General features: G+C 42.6%; 1 protein-coding gene and 2 long non-coding RNA genes across 3 annotated transcripts in view; 1 reads left to right on the forward strand and 2 right to left on the reverse strand.

Annotated features, from left to right (window-relative positions):
- Positions 1-3898, reverse strand: part of LOC139054279 (uncharacterized) — a 49082-nt gene extending 45184 nt beyond the window's left edge. Inside the window, exon 1 of the long non-coding RNA XR_011511100.1 lies at positions 3680-3898. This is a non-coding gene — a long non-coding RNA (uncharacterized lncRNA). The remainder of the gene's footprint in view (positions 1-3679) is intronic.
- A 1899-nt stretch (positions 3899-5797) lies between these two features.
- LOC139054282 (non-structural maintenance of chromosomes element 4 homolog A-like) lies at positions 5798-16254 on the forward strand. The gene is made up of 2 exons (XM_070531031.1): positions 5798-6550; positions 14089-16254. The coding sequence occupies exons 1-2, from the start codon at positions 6020-6022 to the stop codon at positions 14452-14454; spliced, it is 897 nt and encodes a 298-aa protein (XP_070387132.1). The 5' UTR covers positions 5798-6019; the 3' UTR covers positions 14455-16254.
- LOC139054283 (uncharacterized) overlaps positions 8306-17265 on the reverse strand; it is a 79723-nt gene continuing 70763 nt past the window's right edge. The window contains exon 3 of the long non-coding RNA XR_011511101.1: positions 8306-8714. This is a non-coding gene — a long non-coding RNA (uncharacterized lncRNA). The remainder of the gene's footprint in view (positions 8715-17265) is intronic.

Below are 17265 nucleotides of genomic sequence, written 5' to 3' on the forward strand. Positions count from 1 at the left end.
TGCGAGACAGAAACGGGGAAATGTACCGGTACATCAGTGATGCTGAAAGGGTTAAATACTATGGTTAGATGCCAAAAGCAGCATCTCCATGTATGTAAATAAAGTAACCATCTGCTCATGTTCCTATGGTAAAAACTGCTGTTCTTTGCCTAAACGTAGAGATGAAGCTATAACATTGTGTAGCTGCTGAAATGTTGATGCTGCATTCTGGATTATCACATGATCTTGCAGTAGAGTGGAAATGGATCTGACAGTTGCTTTTCATCATCTGTGATGACACAACGATCTAGATAAAATAAGTAGGGGTGTGCAAATATCTTGACTTTCACACCCCTACTAATTTCATCTAGACTATTAAAGCAACTGTTGAATAATGGACTGAATATTGTCCTTGAATCAAATATTCACTATTCGAAAACCCGAATATTCTTCAAATTGTTTTTGAATACATTTTGTCATCACCTGTGCATGATCGAACATGACATTGAAGTAAAAATGCAAACCTTTCACCCCATTCACAAAACAACATACGTACTAGAGCATTCTACATCATTCAGAGAGCCATACTTTTCCAGTCATAGGTATTGTTTAGCAGTGGTATTTATAGATGCAGCGCCTGTGTCCTCTTGGAGGATTAAAGCTGAATATGCTCATTACAACATGCTTGATACAATGTCGGCACCACCTGTTGCAACCATCTGAACTAGAGGTAAACTCCTTTTATTTCTTTTCTTTTTTGCTGTACCATCATCAAAAAACCACATGCATTTCTGGTTCGGTCGCTGAGGTATACACAGGTGTTAATTGGCCCACAAGGCTGTCTTTTTAAACTTGATATGATAATGCATGACCATGCATGCTCCGAAGAGCCCCGAGTTTGCAATCAAACTGCTTGGTTCCTGGCGCTTCCTTTATGATCTTAATGTGCTTTATAATGTGCACTGTAATCACAGAAACTTTCCAGCATGACAATGTAAAAACTGTTAGGTGTTAATGGTGTAAAGGCTGTATAATACTTGCAAACCATTCGAAAATTATTCTGTACACTTCTGGCACTATTCTATTTGTATTCAGTTCGGTTTAAAAAACTACTGCTTGCTCACCCCTAGAAGTTCGTGTCAATTTTCATCAAAGCTGACAGCAAGATTGCAATTAAACCACTTCCATACAGCTGCGCATGCATATGAGTTCATATCCAATGTGACTGTTTTACGTAATCGCTTCCGAGTTATGTTGAATAGGATTGAAGGCAGCGGTGCAATATATTGAACAAGGAGTGTTAGGAGGATACGATACATGCAGTTAACTATTTCCTGCTACTAATATCTATTAATCATATTTCTTCTAGGGACTAGTACACAGCTTTTTTAATGTGCACATTTTCGAATGTCCATATTATGCTCAAGTAGGCCAATTATTTTATGTAAAATTTCATTTTCTTGCCCTCATAAGAATTGACCCTCTATGGTGCCATATATTGAGAAAATAACTAAAAAAAATTGTTACTGGCTCATTGCGCTTACTAAACCACTTGTAAACCATTGTGCAAGATTTAATTTGTTTATTCAAAGAATCTTAATTTACCATTTGGTAACATCATGCCATCATCATCATCATCAGCCTAATTACGCCCACTGCAGGGCAAAGGCCTCTCCCATACTTCTCCAACTACCCCGGTCATGTACTAATTGTGGCCATGTTGTCCCTGCAAACGTCTTAATGTCATCCGCCCACCTAACTTTCTGCCACCCCCTGCTACGCTTCCCTTCCCTTGGAATCCAGTCCGTAACCTTTAGTGACCATCGGTTGTCTTCCCTCCTCATTACATGTCCGGCCCATGCCCATTTCTTTTTCTTGATTTCAACTAAGATGTCGTTTACCCGCGTTTGTTGCCTCACACAATCTGCTCTTTTCTTATCCCTTAACGTTACACCCATCATTCTTCTTTCCATAGCTCGTTGCGTCGTCCTCAATTTCAGCAGAACCCTTTTCGTAAGCCTCCAGGTTTCTGCCCCATATGTGAGTACTGGTAACACACAGCTGTTATACACTTTCCTTTTGAGGGATAGTGGCAACCTGCTGTTCATGATTTGAGAATGCCTGCCAAACGCACCCCAACCCGTTCTTATTCTTCTGGCTATTTCAGTCTCATGATCCGGATCCGTGGTCACTACCTGCCCTAAGTAGATGTATTCCTTTACCACTTCCAGTGCTTCGCTACCTATCGTAAACTGCTGTTCTCTTCCGAGACTGTTAAACAATACTTTAGTTTTCTGCAGATTAATCTTCAGACCCACCCTTCTGCTTTGCCTCTCCAGGTCAGTGAGCATGCATTGCAATTGGTCTCCTGAGTTACTAAGCAAGGCAATATCATCAGCGAATCGCAAGTTGCTAAGGTATTCTCCATCAACTTTTATCCCCAATTCTTCCCACTCCAGGCCTCTGAACACCCCCTGTAAACATGCTGTGAATAGCATTGGAGATATCGTATCGCCCTGTCTGACGCCTTCTTTATAGGGATTTTGTTGCTTTCTTTGTGGAGGACTACGGTGGCTGTGGAGCCACTATAGATATCTTCCAGTATTTTTACATATGGCTCATCTACACCCTGATTCCGTAATGCCTCCATGACTGCTGAGGTTTCGACTGAATCAAACGCTTTCTCGTAATCAATGAGAGCTATATATAAGGGTTGGTTATATTCTGCACATTTCTCTATCACTTGATTGATAGTGTGAATATGGTCTATTGTTGAGTAGCCTTTACGGAATCCTGCCTGGTCCTTTGGTTGACAGAAGTCTAAGGTGTTCCTGATTCTATTTGCGATTACCTTAGTAAATACTTTGTAGGCAACGGACAGTAAGCTGATCGGTCTATAATTTTTCAAGTCTTTGGCCTCCCCTTTCTTATGGATTAGGATTATGTTAGCGTTCTTCCAAGATTCCGGTACGCTCGAGGTTATGAGGCATTGCGTATACAGGGTGGCCAGTTTCTCTAGAACAATCTGACCACCATCCTTCAACAAATCATCCTTAATCTACCTTAATTCAATCATTAATGAATTATGAATTAACTTGGGTAATCATTAATCTCTTATACACGGCTGGACATGCTGTGGGTCATTTCTGGCCTTCCTGGGTTGCGTGATATTTTCTCTTCACAGCGCAACCTTGAAACAGAGATCCAAGGGCTTTCGTCTTAAAACTTAAAAAAAACAAAAAAACAATGTAGACTAGCTGATGCTCATCACCTACAATACCATGGGTATACTTGCCGCTAATTTTTTTCGGGGCCTACATTCATTGTATGACTGACGCACACATCAACGTAAGCTGAAAATAATAGCACCTCTACAAGCCGCTATTTCGATTTTCAGTAACACTGGCAACATGTCCTAACAATAACGAAAAGTGCAATCGAGAGGCTGTATCATGGCTCAGAATTCTTCGCACAATGGAAAACTACCTACAGCGCTGCATTTCTGACTGAATAACAACAGTTGGCGACATATGCGAGGTGATGGAGTCCTACCAGAATATTAAGCATACCGAGGGCAACCCCATTTTTATGCAATGTACATATTGCCGCAGCAAACGTGCCAGTGGCAGGCCGGGAGAACTTTTTTAAAAATGCAGCATTAGGGGAATCTTTGACATGAGCAATAAGAAAGACGCCTCACCTCGCAAACAACATTGTTCTTTGTTGAAACAAAGTTCTTTCGGCCAATGTTATGCAGCCACTGCTTCCTGCGCAAGCCGTCACTTTCTTTGTTGTATCACAAATATTGCATAACCATCTTTGGGCTTCTTGCTGCCGTTATATGCGTGACAGCATGGCATAGCCCTAGCACAGAGAGCAGGAAACGCAGCGTACAACGTTCTCGACATCGAGCTAAAGCGTCAAGCCAGCTGAGCTGAGGAGAAAAATGGTGCAGATGAAAAAGAAAAACACAAGCAAAACGCAAGGTCTGCCTGTTTCCAAGGGCAACGGCAGGGAGACCAATCGCCATGCATAAAAACGGGCGCAAGACTGCTTCCTGCGGGGGGGAATCGCAAGGGACGAGGAGGTCGCACGGCGGCGGCAGCTATAGTTCAAAGAGTGGCGGTACTTTCAAATTATCAAGGGACGTTACATTGCTGCACCTGAATACAGTGTACTGGAAGTTCACTGTAACCTGGAGCTCCAACTAAACATTTGCAAACAGCTATAGGGATGAAGGCGGTAACATCTTCGAAGCAGACGATGCACTGCAGTACATCAGAGACATTATTAAGAATAAATTTGGCAAGAAAGTGTGGTCCGTATTTAATGAGGCTACAGTTTGAGGATGTTAAAACATGAATGCAGCTTTATGCACACAGGACGAAGACGGTGGCTAAGACGCATGATCGCAGACTTGCAACAGTTTTTTATTTCAAAAAAAATGAACCACATATATGGCAAATTCTGAGACATATAACGTATGCGCCACCCACAGAAAATTCCTGTCCTTACAAAAGAAAGATAGTTCCTTCCTGGAAAGGGCAATATAGACGGTTTTGACACAGGTGTCGCCACACCTGTCAATCGATTCTGCTTCAATGATCCCACTGTTTAACTGATTACAACTTTTTCTGACAATTGAGCAAGCACTATATACTGGTTGACACGTGACCTTTTTTGTGGTGTTTGCTTGAGTACGCTTGCAATTTCTGCAGTGTGCATCCCAAAACAGCCCTCTCATTTCTAACACATTGTAGTGATGCTCCTGAAGGCCGTCATTAAGACATTGTCCGCTCTGGCTAATGTAGTTGGATGCACAAGTCAAAGGCAGATTGTAAACGATTCCTTCTGCGCAGTCAACAAACTTTGACTGATGCCCCTTTTTACATGCAAGCTCTTTGGGGGCACACGCACTGGTCAATCTGCACAAATATTGCAGTTCATAGGGAGCGGGTAAACTGCAATCAATGTCAAACCGATGCAACCAATGTAAAAGTTTTTTTTTTTTTTCCCACTCCTGATAAACTGCAATCTTTGTGCATATTGACCAGTGCATCATCATCATCACCAGCCTATTTTTATGTCCATTGGCAGGACTGTGATCTACAATTACCCCTGACCTGTGCCAACTAATTACAACTTGCGCCTGCAGATTTTCTACTTTCATCACCCCGCCTTGTTTTCTGCCATCCTTGACTTCGCTTCCCATCTCTTGGCACTCAATGTGTAACCCTTTCTGTGACTAATATCTGTGCACAGGAAGGTGGGAATTTAGGTCTGAAATTTAGTGTGAAAAAATCGGGTGTTACGGTATTCAACGAAAACAGTGAATAGACAGTGTCAATATAGGGCCAGGAAATACCTTGGGTATAAGATAACATAAATACCTTAGTATATGCATAAACGAAGACAATATATTTATGCATAAAACACAGGAAAAAACCATAACAGCAAAGGGTAAGAGAAATGCTGCCATAATGAAACGAAGCGCTATGGGGGTACAATATAGGTGCACGGTGCTCCGGGGTATATGTGGTTTTCCCGGGGAACGAGGGCAAATAGACGAGAAAAGCGTGGCAGTAACGAAGGGGAGGCCAGAGGATTGGTGGAAGAAGTCAAGGGAGAGATGAGATAATACCATAGATCGGGGAGCTAATGTTTTCTATACTATTTTAGATATTTATTTTGGGGGAGGGGGAGTGAAAACTAAAGTTTAAAGGGAAAGGGATATAAGCGGGAAAAGAGGAGGAGCAAAAGGCTAGGTGGCGCCAGTCGCCGTCCGTTACAAAGGGTGTAACCGCCATCCATCCATCCACACGAACGTAACGTCAGGTGCCACTGTACGTCAGGTAACTTCAATGTTGCGTTGAACGCGGGAACTGCATGTTTATTCCATGCCTGCGTCGCCAGTCTATTTCCTACACACGCAGCGCCAGAAAGCTAAAAGAGCTTGCAAGTACCGTCACCCTGGTACGCCACCTTGGTACATCTGCGATATCTACACGCTCCAACAATCTGAGCCAGTTGCCAGTTGACAATGTCGCAGGCGTCGGGCGCCGGCGGGTCCGAATTGCAGTACGGTTCAGGGTCCCAGGATACCATGTCGGGGCGCAATCTGCGCCACGCGTACCGCACTATCATTGACAGACAGGTGGATGAGGAAGAGAAACTTCCGGCCAATGATGCTCTGCTGACAGCGGAGGACCTCTTCGAAGACGTCACCCACGCACCGGAGGCCGTGCTGGACTCTGACATCGTCAGCTTTGCGGCATCCCGGGGACGTCAACTCGTCACCTCGCTGCCATTGAACCTGCGCAAGTTCGACCCGGAGCATTTCGCAGCACGGGTCCGCGACTTCGTGTCGGACACGTCCGATTCGCCGACCGGTCCGCTGACAGAGAAGGCGTGGGCGAAGCTTGGGAAGCTCGCCGAAGGAACCGCGAGGACGAGCCATCCCTTCTGGTACCTGTACGGCTCAGCGGGCGATGCGCCGGTCAAGACGAGGCAGGCGCCGGCCAAGCGCACGGTCCAAGACGCTCCGGACAGGGCGCCGACCGTCCCTAAGCAGGTAACGTGCGCAGTACCGTCCCGAGAAATGACCGGTTCGCGAAGCTTTCCTTTGTCTTAGCAACGGAAATAAATGACCTGGTTGATTATCCTTGCAGCGCACGAACTGGCGGTGCCGAAGAAGGGTGTAACAGACAGATGCGCCCACTCACTTCTTGGCCCTTCACTTTTGAGCTTTTGTCTTCTAGTCATATTACACAGACTTCAGCAATGCCTATGGTTACAGCCTGCGACTTCTCTTAAAATTTGGCTTCTGATTAAGTGCTGGCAGACCCTGTGTAAAAGCATCATGCAAGAATGGAAACAGCTAGGTACAGACATCCACAATTTTTCCTGAGTGCTGCGCTGCAAAGAAAGTAATAGGGTCAAGGTATCGGACAGAATACTGTGTCGCTTGCGCAACCTGTGCCTTGTGCATTTCATAAGCATTGTCTCTCAAACAGGCGAGCAATGCACAGACAGCAATGTTTTTGCATCACAGCAAACTAAGATTCAATCCCATTGACAGAAGTGTGGACGACTGTACTTCTGCTTCAGCCATGTATTAGTAGGGAAATGCAAATACTAACATCATTGAAAAACAAGTGACATTAACAAAAATTGTACATATAAGAAATGTGAGTCAACTGCAGTTGACATGCAAGAAAGAAAAGTACTTTTTGAGTGTATTATTCTAAGATGGTGGTTTGTTAAGACTGTACTACATTTAGGATTAGCCTACATTTCCAGACCGCACTATCTCCGGGATAAGCCCATATATTTAGTTGACTAAAGCCACACTTCCAGTTCTGGTTTTAGGCGTGCAGTTTGAATGAGTGCATCTGGGTTTCATTTTGTCCTTTTTACTCTTAGCACACATAACTGCTGCTCCTAACTTATTGTATTTTTGTTCCAAGTTTTATTTTGATTCCTTTTTCATTGTCCTGTGTGCACTATAAGGTCTCAATTCCTGTGGCCAGATGGTCAGATCCCACTGAAGTGTCCTATGAAGACCTTATCTTCAAAAATATGTATTGCTTGGTTCAAGGTCCATATAACTGGTCTTCCAGAACATAGTGTTGGACTACTGCTGCTCGATGAAGCACGCGGGGTGTGGCCTGCCACATTGTCTGAAACTGGTGTGAGGCGCCTAGTTCTCCCCACCACTGTGGCGGCACCGCTTATCCGGGACAGGTGAGCGGGGGTGGGAGCGTTCACTTGGCTGTGTCCGCATGCTTCATGCAGCGACCGCACTTAGATTTTATTGACGCGAGATCTGTGCTTTCAGTTCGCACAATATAAAATCTCGACGCTGTTTGCAAGGATATCTGTATACCCAGGAAGTTGGTATTTGGCAGCTAATGGGCTCGCATAGGGCCACTTTTGTCACTGCTTTCGAGCCACACTACCCTTGTTCGAGAGAAGTGGTGAGTTCTTTATCGAGCGGCAGTACTGCTTATACAGCATGCACTTTTGTTGAGTGTGCTGATTTACTTGCCTCACTTGATGTGCCTGTTTGCTAGTTAAAAAAAAAGTGAAATTAAACATCTTACAAATGCATGCGTGATCACACAGGTCTGGATAACTATTTTCTTCTAGATTTCTTTAGTTTCAGCTTTCTGTAAAAATGGGGTAGGATGCAGTTTATAGCCGATCGTACCTTCAGCCACATTCCTGACGTGTTTAGCATCTTTATGTAAAGACAGTGCAGTGAAAAAAGTTCAGTGTGAATACAGCAATTGCAATGGTGCAAAAAAAAAAATCAAAGGAGGCTGTGTCAAGTGTTATTTTCTTTATTTACACGAAGTGAAGCCACAGAGAAGCACCTCATTCAACATCTTTAAAATCGTACTACCTTCCGTGACAGAGGCTTGTAGGCGAGTTTTAACCGCTCCACAGTTGTATTCAGTCACCAGCCCAGTTCGCCAGTAGCAGTCGTAACAATTTGCTTAGGAACACCTTGCACAGTTCCTCGGTGTGGCTTTGATCCTCCCTGTCACTAGTCAGTTCCCGACATTTTACAGAATGTGGCAGGGGTGTTGAAACCAAGAGTTGGCAAAGCTTGAGAGACCAGTTACTTGCATTGTTGGGTATCTCAGCGCTGTGTGGTCAAGGTTTTTTAACCCGTAAACTGCTTAAGTTGGCTTGGTCACTTGCATTAAGGTTTTGCAAGACTCGCATGGTACCTGCAAAAAAGCGTAATTGACAGGCTTACATTACAAGAAAATATAAATTGATATGTCACAGAAATGCAAACAAATCACTTGAAATAATTATGAGTGGAATCACTGAACTCTTCAAGGTGTAAAAGCCTGCTGGAAATTTCCTGCGCACTACATAAGATGAAATGCGTTCGTACCACCTCCTCGCATACATGTGCAAGATGACCAGCCAAACAAGTGGGACCATCTCTAAGTCACCTTCTGCTTCAGACCAGAATTGCATGAAACCGAGCTCACTCGCAAGTTCTGTGGTAGCAAAGTTGATGGCATCTGGAAGGGGAGCAGTTTCATCACCCTCGATGGCTAGCTTGAGTACTGTTTTCATCCCAGGAGTGGTAGGTGCATTTGCACTCTGTGCTGCCTGCAGGATTCCAACCTGGAAATTTTATATATGCATGAATAAATCTTGTATTGCTTTTTTTTAACAGTGCCTTTAGAAGTTTCTTTGTCGTGAAGACTGCAGCTCCCGCATCGACTCGGTCATTCTCGCCGTGAAACTGCCTAAGGCTGCTAAACAGTGATCTTACAGGGTTGCTATTGAGGTCTCGTGTGAGGACATAGCAGAAGCTGAAAAACAAGCAGTTGATTATGCACAAGTAAACAAAAACGCAGCTCAGCTGTGTAGCTGCAAAAATGCTTTCTCGATATGATCAAGGAGGTACTCAGTCAGTGCTACTGTGGATATCGTCATAAGCTTAGCTTCATAGGTGTCTTGTCATTTTTTCATCTGGAGGTCCTCAAGTTAGCTGACAAAGTCCACTTCCAGCCAATAGCCATTTATCATCTGTGCTATAAAACAGTCCTTCTTGCAGTCCCCGCGGCTTCACTGCCCCACTGTCGTGGAGGGCATACCACTGTGCTACCATTTTCATGAAGCAAATCGTGGTGCTGCAGTCTTTGAATAGCGGTGCTTCAGGGTGACATTTTTGGTATTGCTGGAGAAATCGGTAGACATAGTTTGTGTGGCTCTTCGCACTTTTATCTTTTTGATATTGGTGGGCTCAACATGGGAGCGTGTAAGAAATGTTACTGGCTTCAAAAGCAAAAAAGACTGAATGTCAAAAAGTTATTTCAAGTAGAAGTCACCCTGAATGACTTGCCCTCTATCTAAAATCTCGCGTTCAAGAAAACTTGTTCGAATGTTCTTGATTAGGTGATTTGGGTCGAATGACACGAAAAGCAGGTCACCTTCCCACAACGGATGGGGAACTGCATGAGCAAGTGCACCCACCATGTTGGGAAAAACGCGTGAACAAGGAATTATTTATCTGGTGGTTGTCTGTCACGACTCTCGCTCGGCGACAGCCCACTTGCTCAACTGCTTTCATGACTTCCGTTGTCATGGAAAATAGCTTGTCATTTTTCAGACAATGTGTGAAGAAGTAGCCCACAGGTATTACGTAAGCCATCGATAAGCCTCTCAGAACGAAGCATAGTAAGTGGTTTGCTACCAGTGGCAAACTGGTAGACTCTTCTGCAGTGGCCATGTCAACGATACCAAAGATCTTGTCCACCTGTCCGTCATATATAACTTTCTGATCTATGGAAAACACAGGAAATATGGGAGATGGACAAGTCCACTTGTCAAAACATTGGCTCCCACTTTTACCTTGTTCTTGTTTTTCTGATCTAAGGTTATTTCATAGATTATCAGAGAGCAGAAAGCTTCTTGTTCTACACAGTCCTTTGTACTCAACACGAAGGCGTTCTCCGTTTAAAGTGGCCACTCAATTTCACCCGTTGATTGGCCGACGTAGCTTTGTAATGTGGCCTGGCATGGAAATTTGAAAAGGTTTCTCGTCCTAACGTGCCTGTACTTGAACATGCCTTCCAAAGCACACACTCTGCAATAATTAATTATATTTTGGCTTCTTGCTGCAGTAATTGCATACTTGGTTTTTGATAAAAAGAGCATTTTTATCACCTTCATCTGCTGACCTGAGCAACTTCAGAAAATCCTGGGTTTGTTTACTGTTATCATAGTCTTGAAGCCACTGCCTTGTTACATCCGGCTCTGCTTGCAGCTTCTGAGACGTGTCTTCCTGGCATTTCTCATTTTGAGCCGGTGCTCTATCCTTTTTCGCATTGCCAAATACGTTCACAAGGTTCAGCGTTGTTTTTCTTGCTTTATCGACAAGCAAAATGCTTTCGGAGCACTTTTGTGTTGACGTCTCAATAACAAGGTTTTGTTGGTCGTCGCCGTACGAAGAAACGCAGATGCACTTAATATTGTATACTGCTCCAATTTCTTGCGATCAGCTGTTGCTTTTTCCAGTGCACCAAAAACGTCCACGACTTCTTAGACGGCACTTCCGCCCGTGTTTTTACTCCGGATAGCTTGGAAAAACAATGGGAACAGCTATTGGAAGCAATATGTTCAGCTTCGTTGATTTCTTAGTCACCGTCGGTGAAGTGAAGTGAACACACCAAAGACCTGTCACTCGGCTCCCAAATGCTTCTTTTGCCACTTGTTCCCTGTCGTGAAATGTTTTTCAGCGATGCTTTACGACATTCTACATTGCACAGAAACTCATGGTACTGGATTAATGGATCCTTTCTTGCATTAGTAGCACACAGCGGCACACAATAGTTGCGTGGCATAGTGCCACATTCAATACGACAAGCACCTCAACACATTTACACTACTATGTGTGCAGACAACAGGCGTGCAAGCCAGGTGCGAAATCTTTCTGACGCACACAGAGAACACATTCCACACTGATGCGCGCCGCCTCCCCGGATGGGGAGCAGTCCCATAGCAGCGGCGTCCCCTCTAAGGGAGCGGCGGCAACTGTCAACTTTCACTTCACTACCCCGCCCATACTACACAGCAAGATATGGCAAGCTGCACCTCATGCGTTTCATCGAGCCGCTGTAGTCGGACCATTTTATACTACATGACGGTGACATGATGAAACAAGTAGAGGGATATAAGTATTTAGGAATTACGATTACGTCCAGGCTTAAATAGACCGCGCACATTGATAACGTATGCTCTTCAGCTCATAAAAAATTAGGTTTCCTAAAACGCGAATTAAGAAGATCGTCAAACCAACTAAGAAACAAGGCATACAAAGCCATAGTAAGACCTTCTCTAGAGTATGCAAGTATTATGTGGGGGCCCTCACATGACAGATATAGAAAAAAAAAATCAAGGATTAGCGGCTCGTTTTATATATAACTGCTGTAAACGCCAGGACTCTCCGTCTGCTATGTTGCAGGAAGCAAAGCTGGAATGCTTGAAAGAACACAGAAGAATTGTTAAAATTAAGTTCCTCAACCGCTTATATTTTTCGAAACTAGATATTGATCCCCAAAAATACATAACTAAACTATCATTAGAAAAATCTCGTCATAGGCATCAACACTTTATTGGACCAATTTTTGCTCGCACAAATGTTTATAAGTATTCATTTTCCCCCCAATAAAATTGCAGATTGGAATGCACTGCCACATGATTCTCTCCTCCTTGCCCCTGATAAGTGACTTGGACTGTCAGAATGCCGTGTCTGAGATGTGCTATGTTGTTAACGTTGTGCGTTGCTTCTCTTTTATGGCTTTTTCTTATGTGTACAATTCTCGTTCAGTTTTGTATAATCATGCATCGTCCATTTTTTAGTGTCTTTTTGTCAATGTGCATGCTTTATTTTTTTTTCAAGGTCGAATATTTTTGTCATTCTTGTATTCTACCTCTCCTACTTAGACCGCATTCGGACTGCAGTATGTGATAAATAAAATAAATAAATAAAATAAATAATAGCTATTCATTATTTAAAAAGTATTTGATTCGCTTCTGACACTGTTTCATTCTTCTTCAATTTGGTTTTTAAAAATTGCTGCATATTCATGCACTTCTACACGATTGCAAAAAAAAAAAAAAGAATGCGCGCAAAGAAAAAATTCTGCAGGTACCTTCGCCGCACTCTTGTGCTAATGCAAGATGCCATATGCAAGACTGGTACATTCTTTAAACAAGTATACTTTTAAAGTAAGCTCGCCAAAATTACAACTGTGATATAAGGAGAATCTTCTGTTCCAAGTCTGCTTGTGCGTCTGTTTCTCACTGAAGGCGCATGTTCAAGGTCCCCCTAGAAAAAAAGGGGGGGTGTTATTTCTTTTTCATGTCTGTAGGATCTTTGCGAATTTTAAGGGTCTGAGATTGGGAGGTATATCGTATACTTATTTAGAAATATTCTTGGTCATCCTTCATATTTTTGTACCCAGCTGCAGTCACATGGGGGTGAAATTCAGAAGTCTTCATGCATGTACTACAAAGATTGGGGAGCATCTTATAAAGAGCATCAGGTGGTTACAATTAATCTGGAGCTCGTCTTCATGGCGTCTGTAATAGTCCATGTGTTGCTTTGAAATGTTACTCATCATTCAATGACCGGGCATTTCTGTAATAGCATACGGATGTTGAAACCACGTTACCGGTAGTCTACTAGTGGCTTTCGAGCTTTTTGCGTGCTATCGAAATTGTGCCGCTCAGCTACCCGAGATGGCAGTGTGGACTAGTTGGTGGACGTGAAGCTGTCCAGCGTACAGGCTGTGGTAATATTATTCTGTTTCTGAGCATGCCAATTTTTGCTCACTGTATTTTACACCCACTGGCCACTGTGTGCTTGCACTACTGCTATCGGAAACAAGTTTTCGAACTAGTCTGTACGATTTTCTAGGTTAAAACAAAATTATATTTTTAAAGAAACACTAAAGAGAAAAATGAAATACGCTGTGTTAGTATATTGTTTTTCAACAATAGTGAAGGAAAGCCACTCTTACCACGAGAGGAGGTTTGACAAGCGACGAAACATGCAGAAATGAAATAACAGGTGGCATTGCTGCCTTGAAGTAGCTGTACCAGCTCACCATGATGTTATGGATTTTGTCTGCATCTTCTCAGACCCAGTTAAGTGTTTACAAGTAAAGGTGAACTGCATTGTATTCTAAAGAATGCAAAGACCAAAGTTATCAAGTTACTACTTACTGTGCCACAACGGTCTAAATATGAGAATACACTAGACATCCAAAATGTCAAACTGACATTAAGCAGTGCTGGGGCTTTCGCACAAGATTTCAAAATTATAAGTTTGATTCTAATTTTGTCTTTTACTAATAAACCTGTTACCATGAAATTATTGAATATACAGTTGTCGTACCTTGTCAGTCTAAATTGATTGTTTTTTAGTGTCCCTTTAAAATAGTGCTTGCACTAAGCAAGGTTGTTGTCTCAATATTTCCATGATGAATTTGAAGTGCACTTCTTACGTGTGCTTGTCCATGTGGCATTGTTTTAAAAGTGCTCTCACAGCCTACACTTTCTTTCATGTGATTTCAGGTGAGCTCCGTGGAGCAGACAAACAAAGAGACAACAACAGAACGTGTCGGTGTGATCCACCAGCTTCTGAAGGACTTGTATAATCAGTCTAGAGAGCCCGTGCCATACTTTGAATTTGTACTCCACCCGCAATCATTTGCCAAGACATGCGAAAATGTATTTCACTTGTCGTTCCTAGTCAACGAGGGCCATGCCCGCATAAAGCCCGATGAGGTTTACCAGGTGGTGGTGGAGCCTGTGTTTGGAAACACTAGTGCTGAGCGTGAGGCCAACAAAAGTGGAGTGTTCTTAACGACGATGACCATGAAGAAATGGCAAGACGCTGTCAGGGCGTTGAATCTCGCAGAGCCTGTGATTCCAGATTAGTTGTATTGAGCGTGTGTCCATGTCCAGAAATGGTGCCTGGTCGTTCGGAACTGATCCTCTGTGGGCGTACTTTGTTGCATGGCTCTCCGCGTGTAAGGGGAGATGCTCCTCGGAGCACCTTTTTTTTATTACTTGTATTAGAGGTTTAAAAATTCTCTCAAGTATAGAGTTTTCTATTCAGATTTCAAATATGGCACTACTTTTTGTATAGATGTGATGTTTTAGAGTTACGTGATGTGCAATGCCAAAATATAGTCATCTTTATGGGCACTTTATGTAATGAATTTTAACAAAAAGCATTGTGCTGTAGCTTGTTTAGTTCTTTGTATATCACAGAGTGTCAATATCTAGCCAAACAGTGTGTACAGTTCCTGAAACTGCAAAATAATTAGAACATTTCAATTTTTTTTCTCAATTCTCTGAAATGTAACCATGTACTTTTACAACTTACTGCTTGGAGATATTGCAACTTCAAGTGGACATTAGCACTGTACATATCGTCAAGAGTGTGTATGCCAACTTTCGTTACTCTAAGGCAATTGTAAGTGTACAAGGCTACTTTCATGTGATTGTGAAAAAAAATTAGTTGAAGTGTCCTAATTTTTTTAATAGTTCCAGTAATTGTAGATGCTGTTTGAATGGATAATGGTAGTTTGCAGTCTACAAAGAGCTAAATAAGCTACAGCACAAAGCGTTTTGCAAAAATTTGTTACAGATTAGGTCAGGATGTCTTAGAGCGCGGAGTTATAAAAAGAAATTTAACGAAAAAGAAGACACAAGTACTGTGTGCGGTAAATCTGTAGAAACAATAGAACACCTCATACTAAAATGTGATGGTATCAATCCTGATGTCGATGCAGCCACAGTCGTGCTTCCTGAGGCCCTAGGGTTCAGAGATAATAATAGTCATGTAAATAAATATGCTGTGGAAATTAGCAAAAGGCGATTGGACGATTGGTGGCTCAAAAGCAGAGAGGTGACATAAGGTTAAAAGGGTAGGAAGACGTATTTAAAGAAAAAAAGCTGAGCATGGTGGCAACTGCCATCACCCCGTTTCAAAGGGGACGCTCCTACCTTCCATCCATCCATCCATCCACACAATAAAGTTGCCGCAAAATCACTATTTTGCCATTGTATAGGACTTAACTCAAGAACTGTAGTAGCTACACAGAAACTAATGGCATATTTGAAATCTGCTTGAAATGCTATATAAGTGGGTGGATTTTCAAGTCTCTAGTACAAATATTAAAGAAATGTTTTTTCGCGGAACGTCTCACCTTAAGTGGATGTCTCAGTTCTCATGTACAGGCCATTTGTAATCTTTGCGATGCTGTGCCTGTTACTGGTAACTAAAAGCCATGTGCCATATCAGAATACTGAGGTTTATTTATCATGCTGCTTTTTACAATTTTCGCAAGGCGCCTAGTGAATGCTAGTAGCCTCGTTCTTGTTCACAGCCTCGGTTGCTGCAAGTTTACTTTGTTCTGCAGTGTCTGTGGTTATACAGCGGAAACATTCACCGTTAAGATGGTCAATGAATGCCTCGGAAGTTGGTGAGATGCGTGAAGGGGAAAGCGAAGATGCGACATGAGCTACTGGAAGTGCGAGTTTACCTGTCACTTCACCCCGTCTAAAAGCATCCTAAGCTAAAGGAGTTTCCTCTACTTTGTCATTACCTGGCGTGCTGACGACCGCTCAAGGAGGCCCAAAATATTTCTTATTCAGTTCAATCATTGCTCTTTTAATTCATTGGTCTGCATATATTGTCTTCATTGCAAATAAAGTTAAATGTGTTGTTTATTCCTTGTACTGAATGGGAACATTGAATAATGAAACATGTTTCAAGAACATGTTTTCTCAACATATGGCAGCAAAGCAAGTGTAAAGTACCAAATAATGCATACACATGCCGAAAGCCAGTAGTGGGCATTGAAATGAGGAAATGCATGACTTGTTCACGGTAAGCAATGCGAAAAAAACTGTGATGGTTTCACTCTCTAGAGCTTTGCAGTTGTTTTTTAATGAGTTTGAAGTGTGGCCTAATGGACTACACATCTCTCTCAATGTCATCAGAAGTGCACTCTTGCTTTTCCTTTAGCTTTTTCTGTTTGAATCTTTTTAATGTTTGGTCAAGACATAGCTTCTTAGTAAGAATTGCTATCATACCTGGGTGTGATTTATACAGAACAGGTTAATTAGTATTCACACAATGAGTATATCGTGTAAAGAAGCAAATGCAGTTTGATTCTTTCAAAGATAGCAGCAGTCATTTTGGAATGCAAAGAGGACTCTGCTGGTGATTCTTGCATGTATGCCTGCCCCATTTTTGTAGTTAAGTTGCAGGTTATTCTCCAAGTGTCCTGCTAGCAAATTACACCCTCTTCTTTTAGAACATGAGGCATTACATTTGTATTGGCTGTCCAAAATTTTATAGTGAATTACATTCGGTTTCGTATACTGACAGTCCAAACATTTCTGAAAATCTCTGCTTTTCCCCAGAGAGTCTACTAATTGTGTTCATTCGTAAGCTGGCTGCATTTTTTCTCAGTGGTCTCGGCTACACTGTCGCCAGGTATTTCTTGTGCAGCTCTTAGAACCATTAATTCGGAGTGTCTACCAACCGGGAAAACCGGGAATTCTCAGGGAATTTGTGCCTCTATCAGGGAAAATTAGCTGTAATCTTATTAAGAGGGAACGAAAGTCGTTAATTCTGGCCTCAGTAAGAGAGGGATCGCAAAGAATCGTCATTGGCACGAGGTATCGCCAGAGCAGTTAACGACAGATTTTCCAGACGCCCAATTTTTCGAACGT

Source organism: Dermacentor albipictus, chromosome 1, assembly GCF_038994185.2.
Source record: "Dermacentor albipictus isolate Rhodes 1998 colony chromosome 1, USDA_Dalb.pri_finalv2, whole genome shotgun sequence".
NCBI lineage: Eukaryota > Metazoa > Arthropoda > Arachnida > Ixodida > Ixodidae > Dermacentor > Dermacentor albipictus.

What these genes read in the sequence shown, in the direction of transcription:
- LOC139054282 (XM_070531031.1), top strand. Translation starts at nt 6,020, where the DNA reads ATGTCGCAGGCGTCGGGCGCCGGCGGGTCCGAATTGCAGTACGGTTCA. An exon ending in CGCCGACCGTCCCTAAGCAG is followed by an intron (nt 6,551 to 14,088) that starts GTAACGTGCGCA and finishes ATGTGATTTCAG; the next exon opens with GTGAGCTCCGTGGAGCAGAC.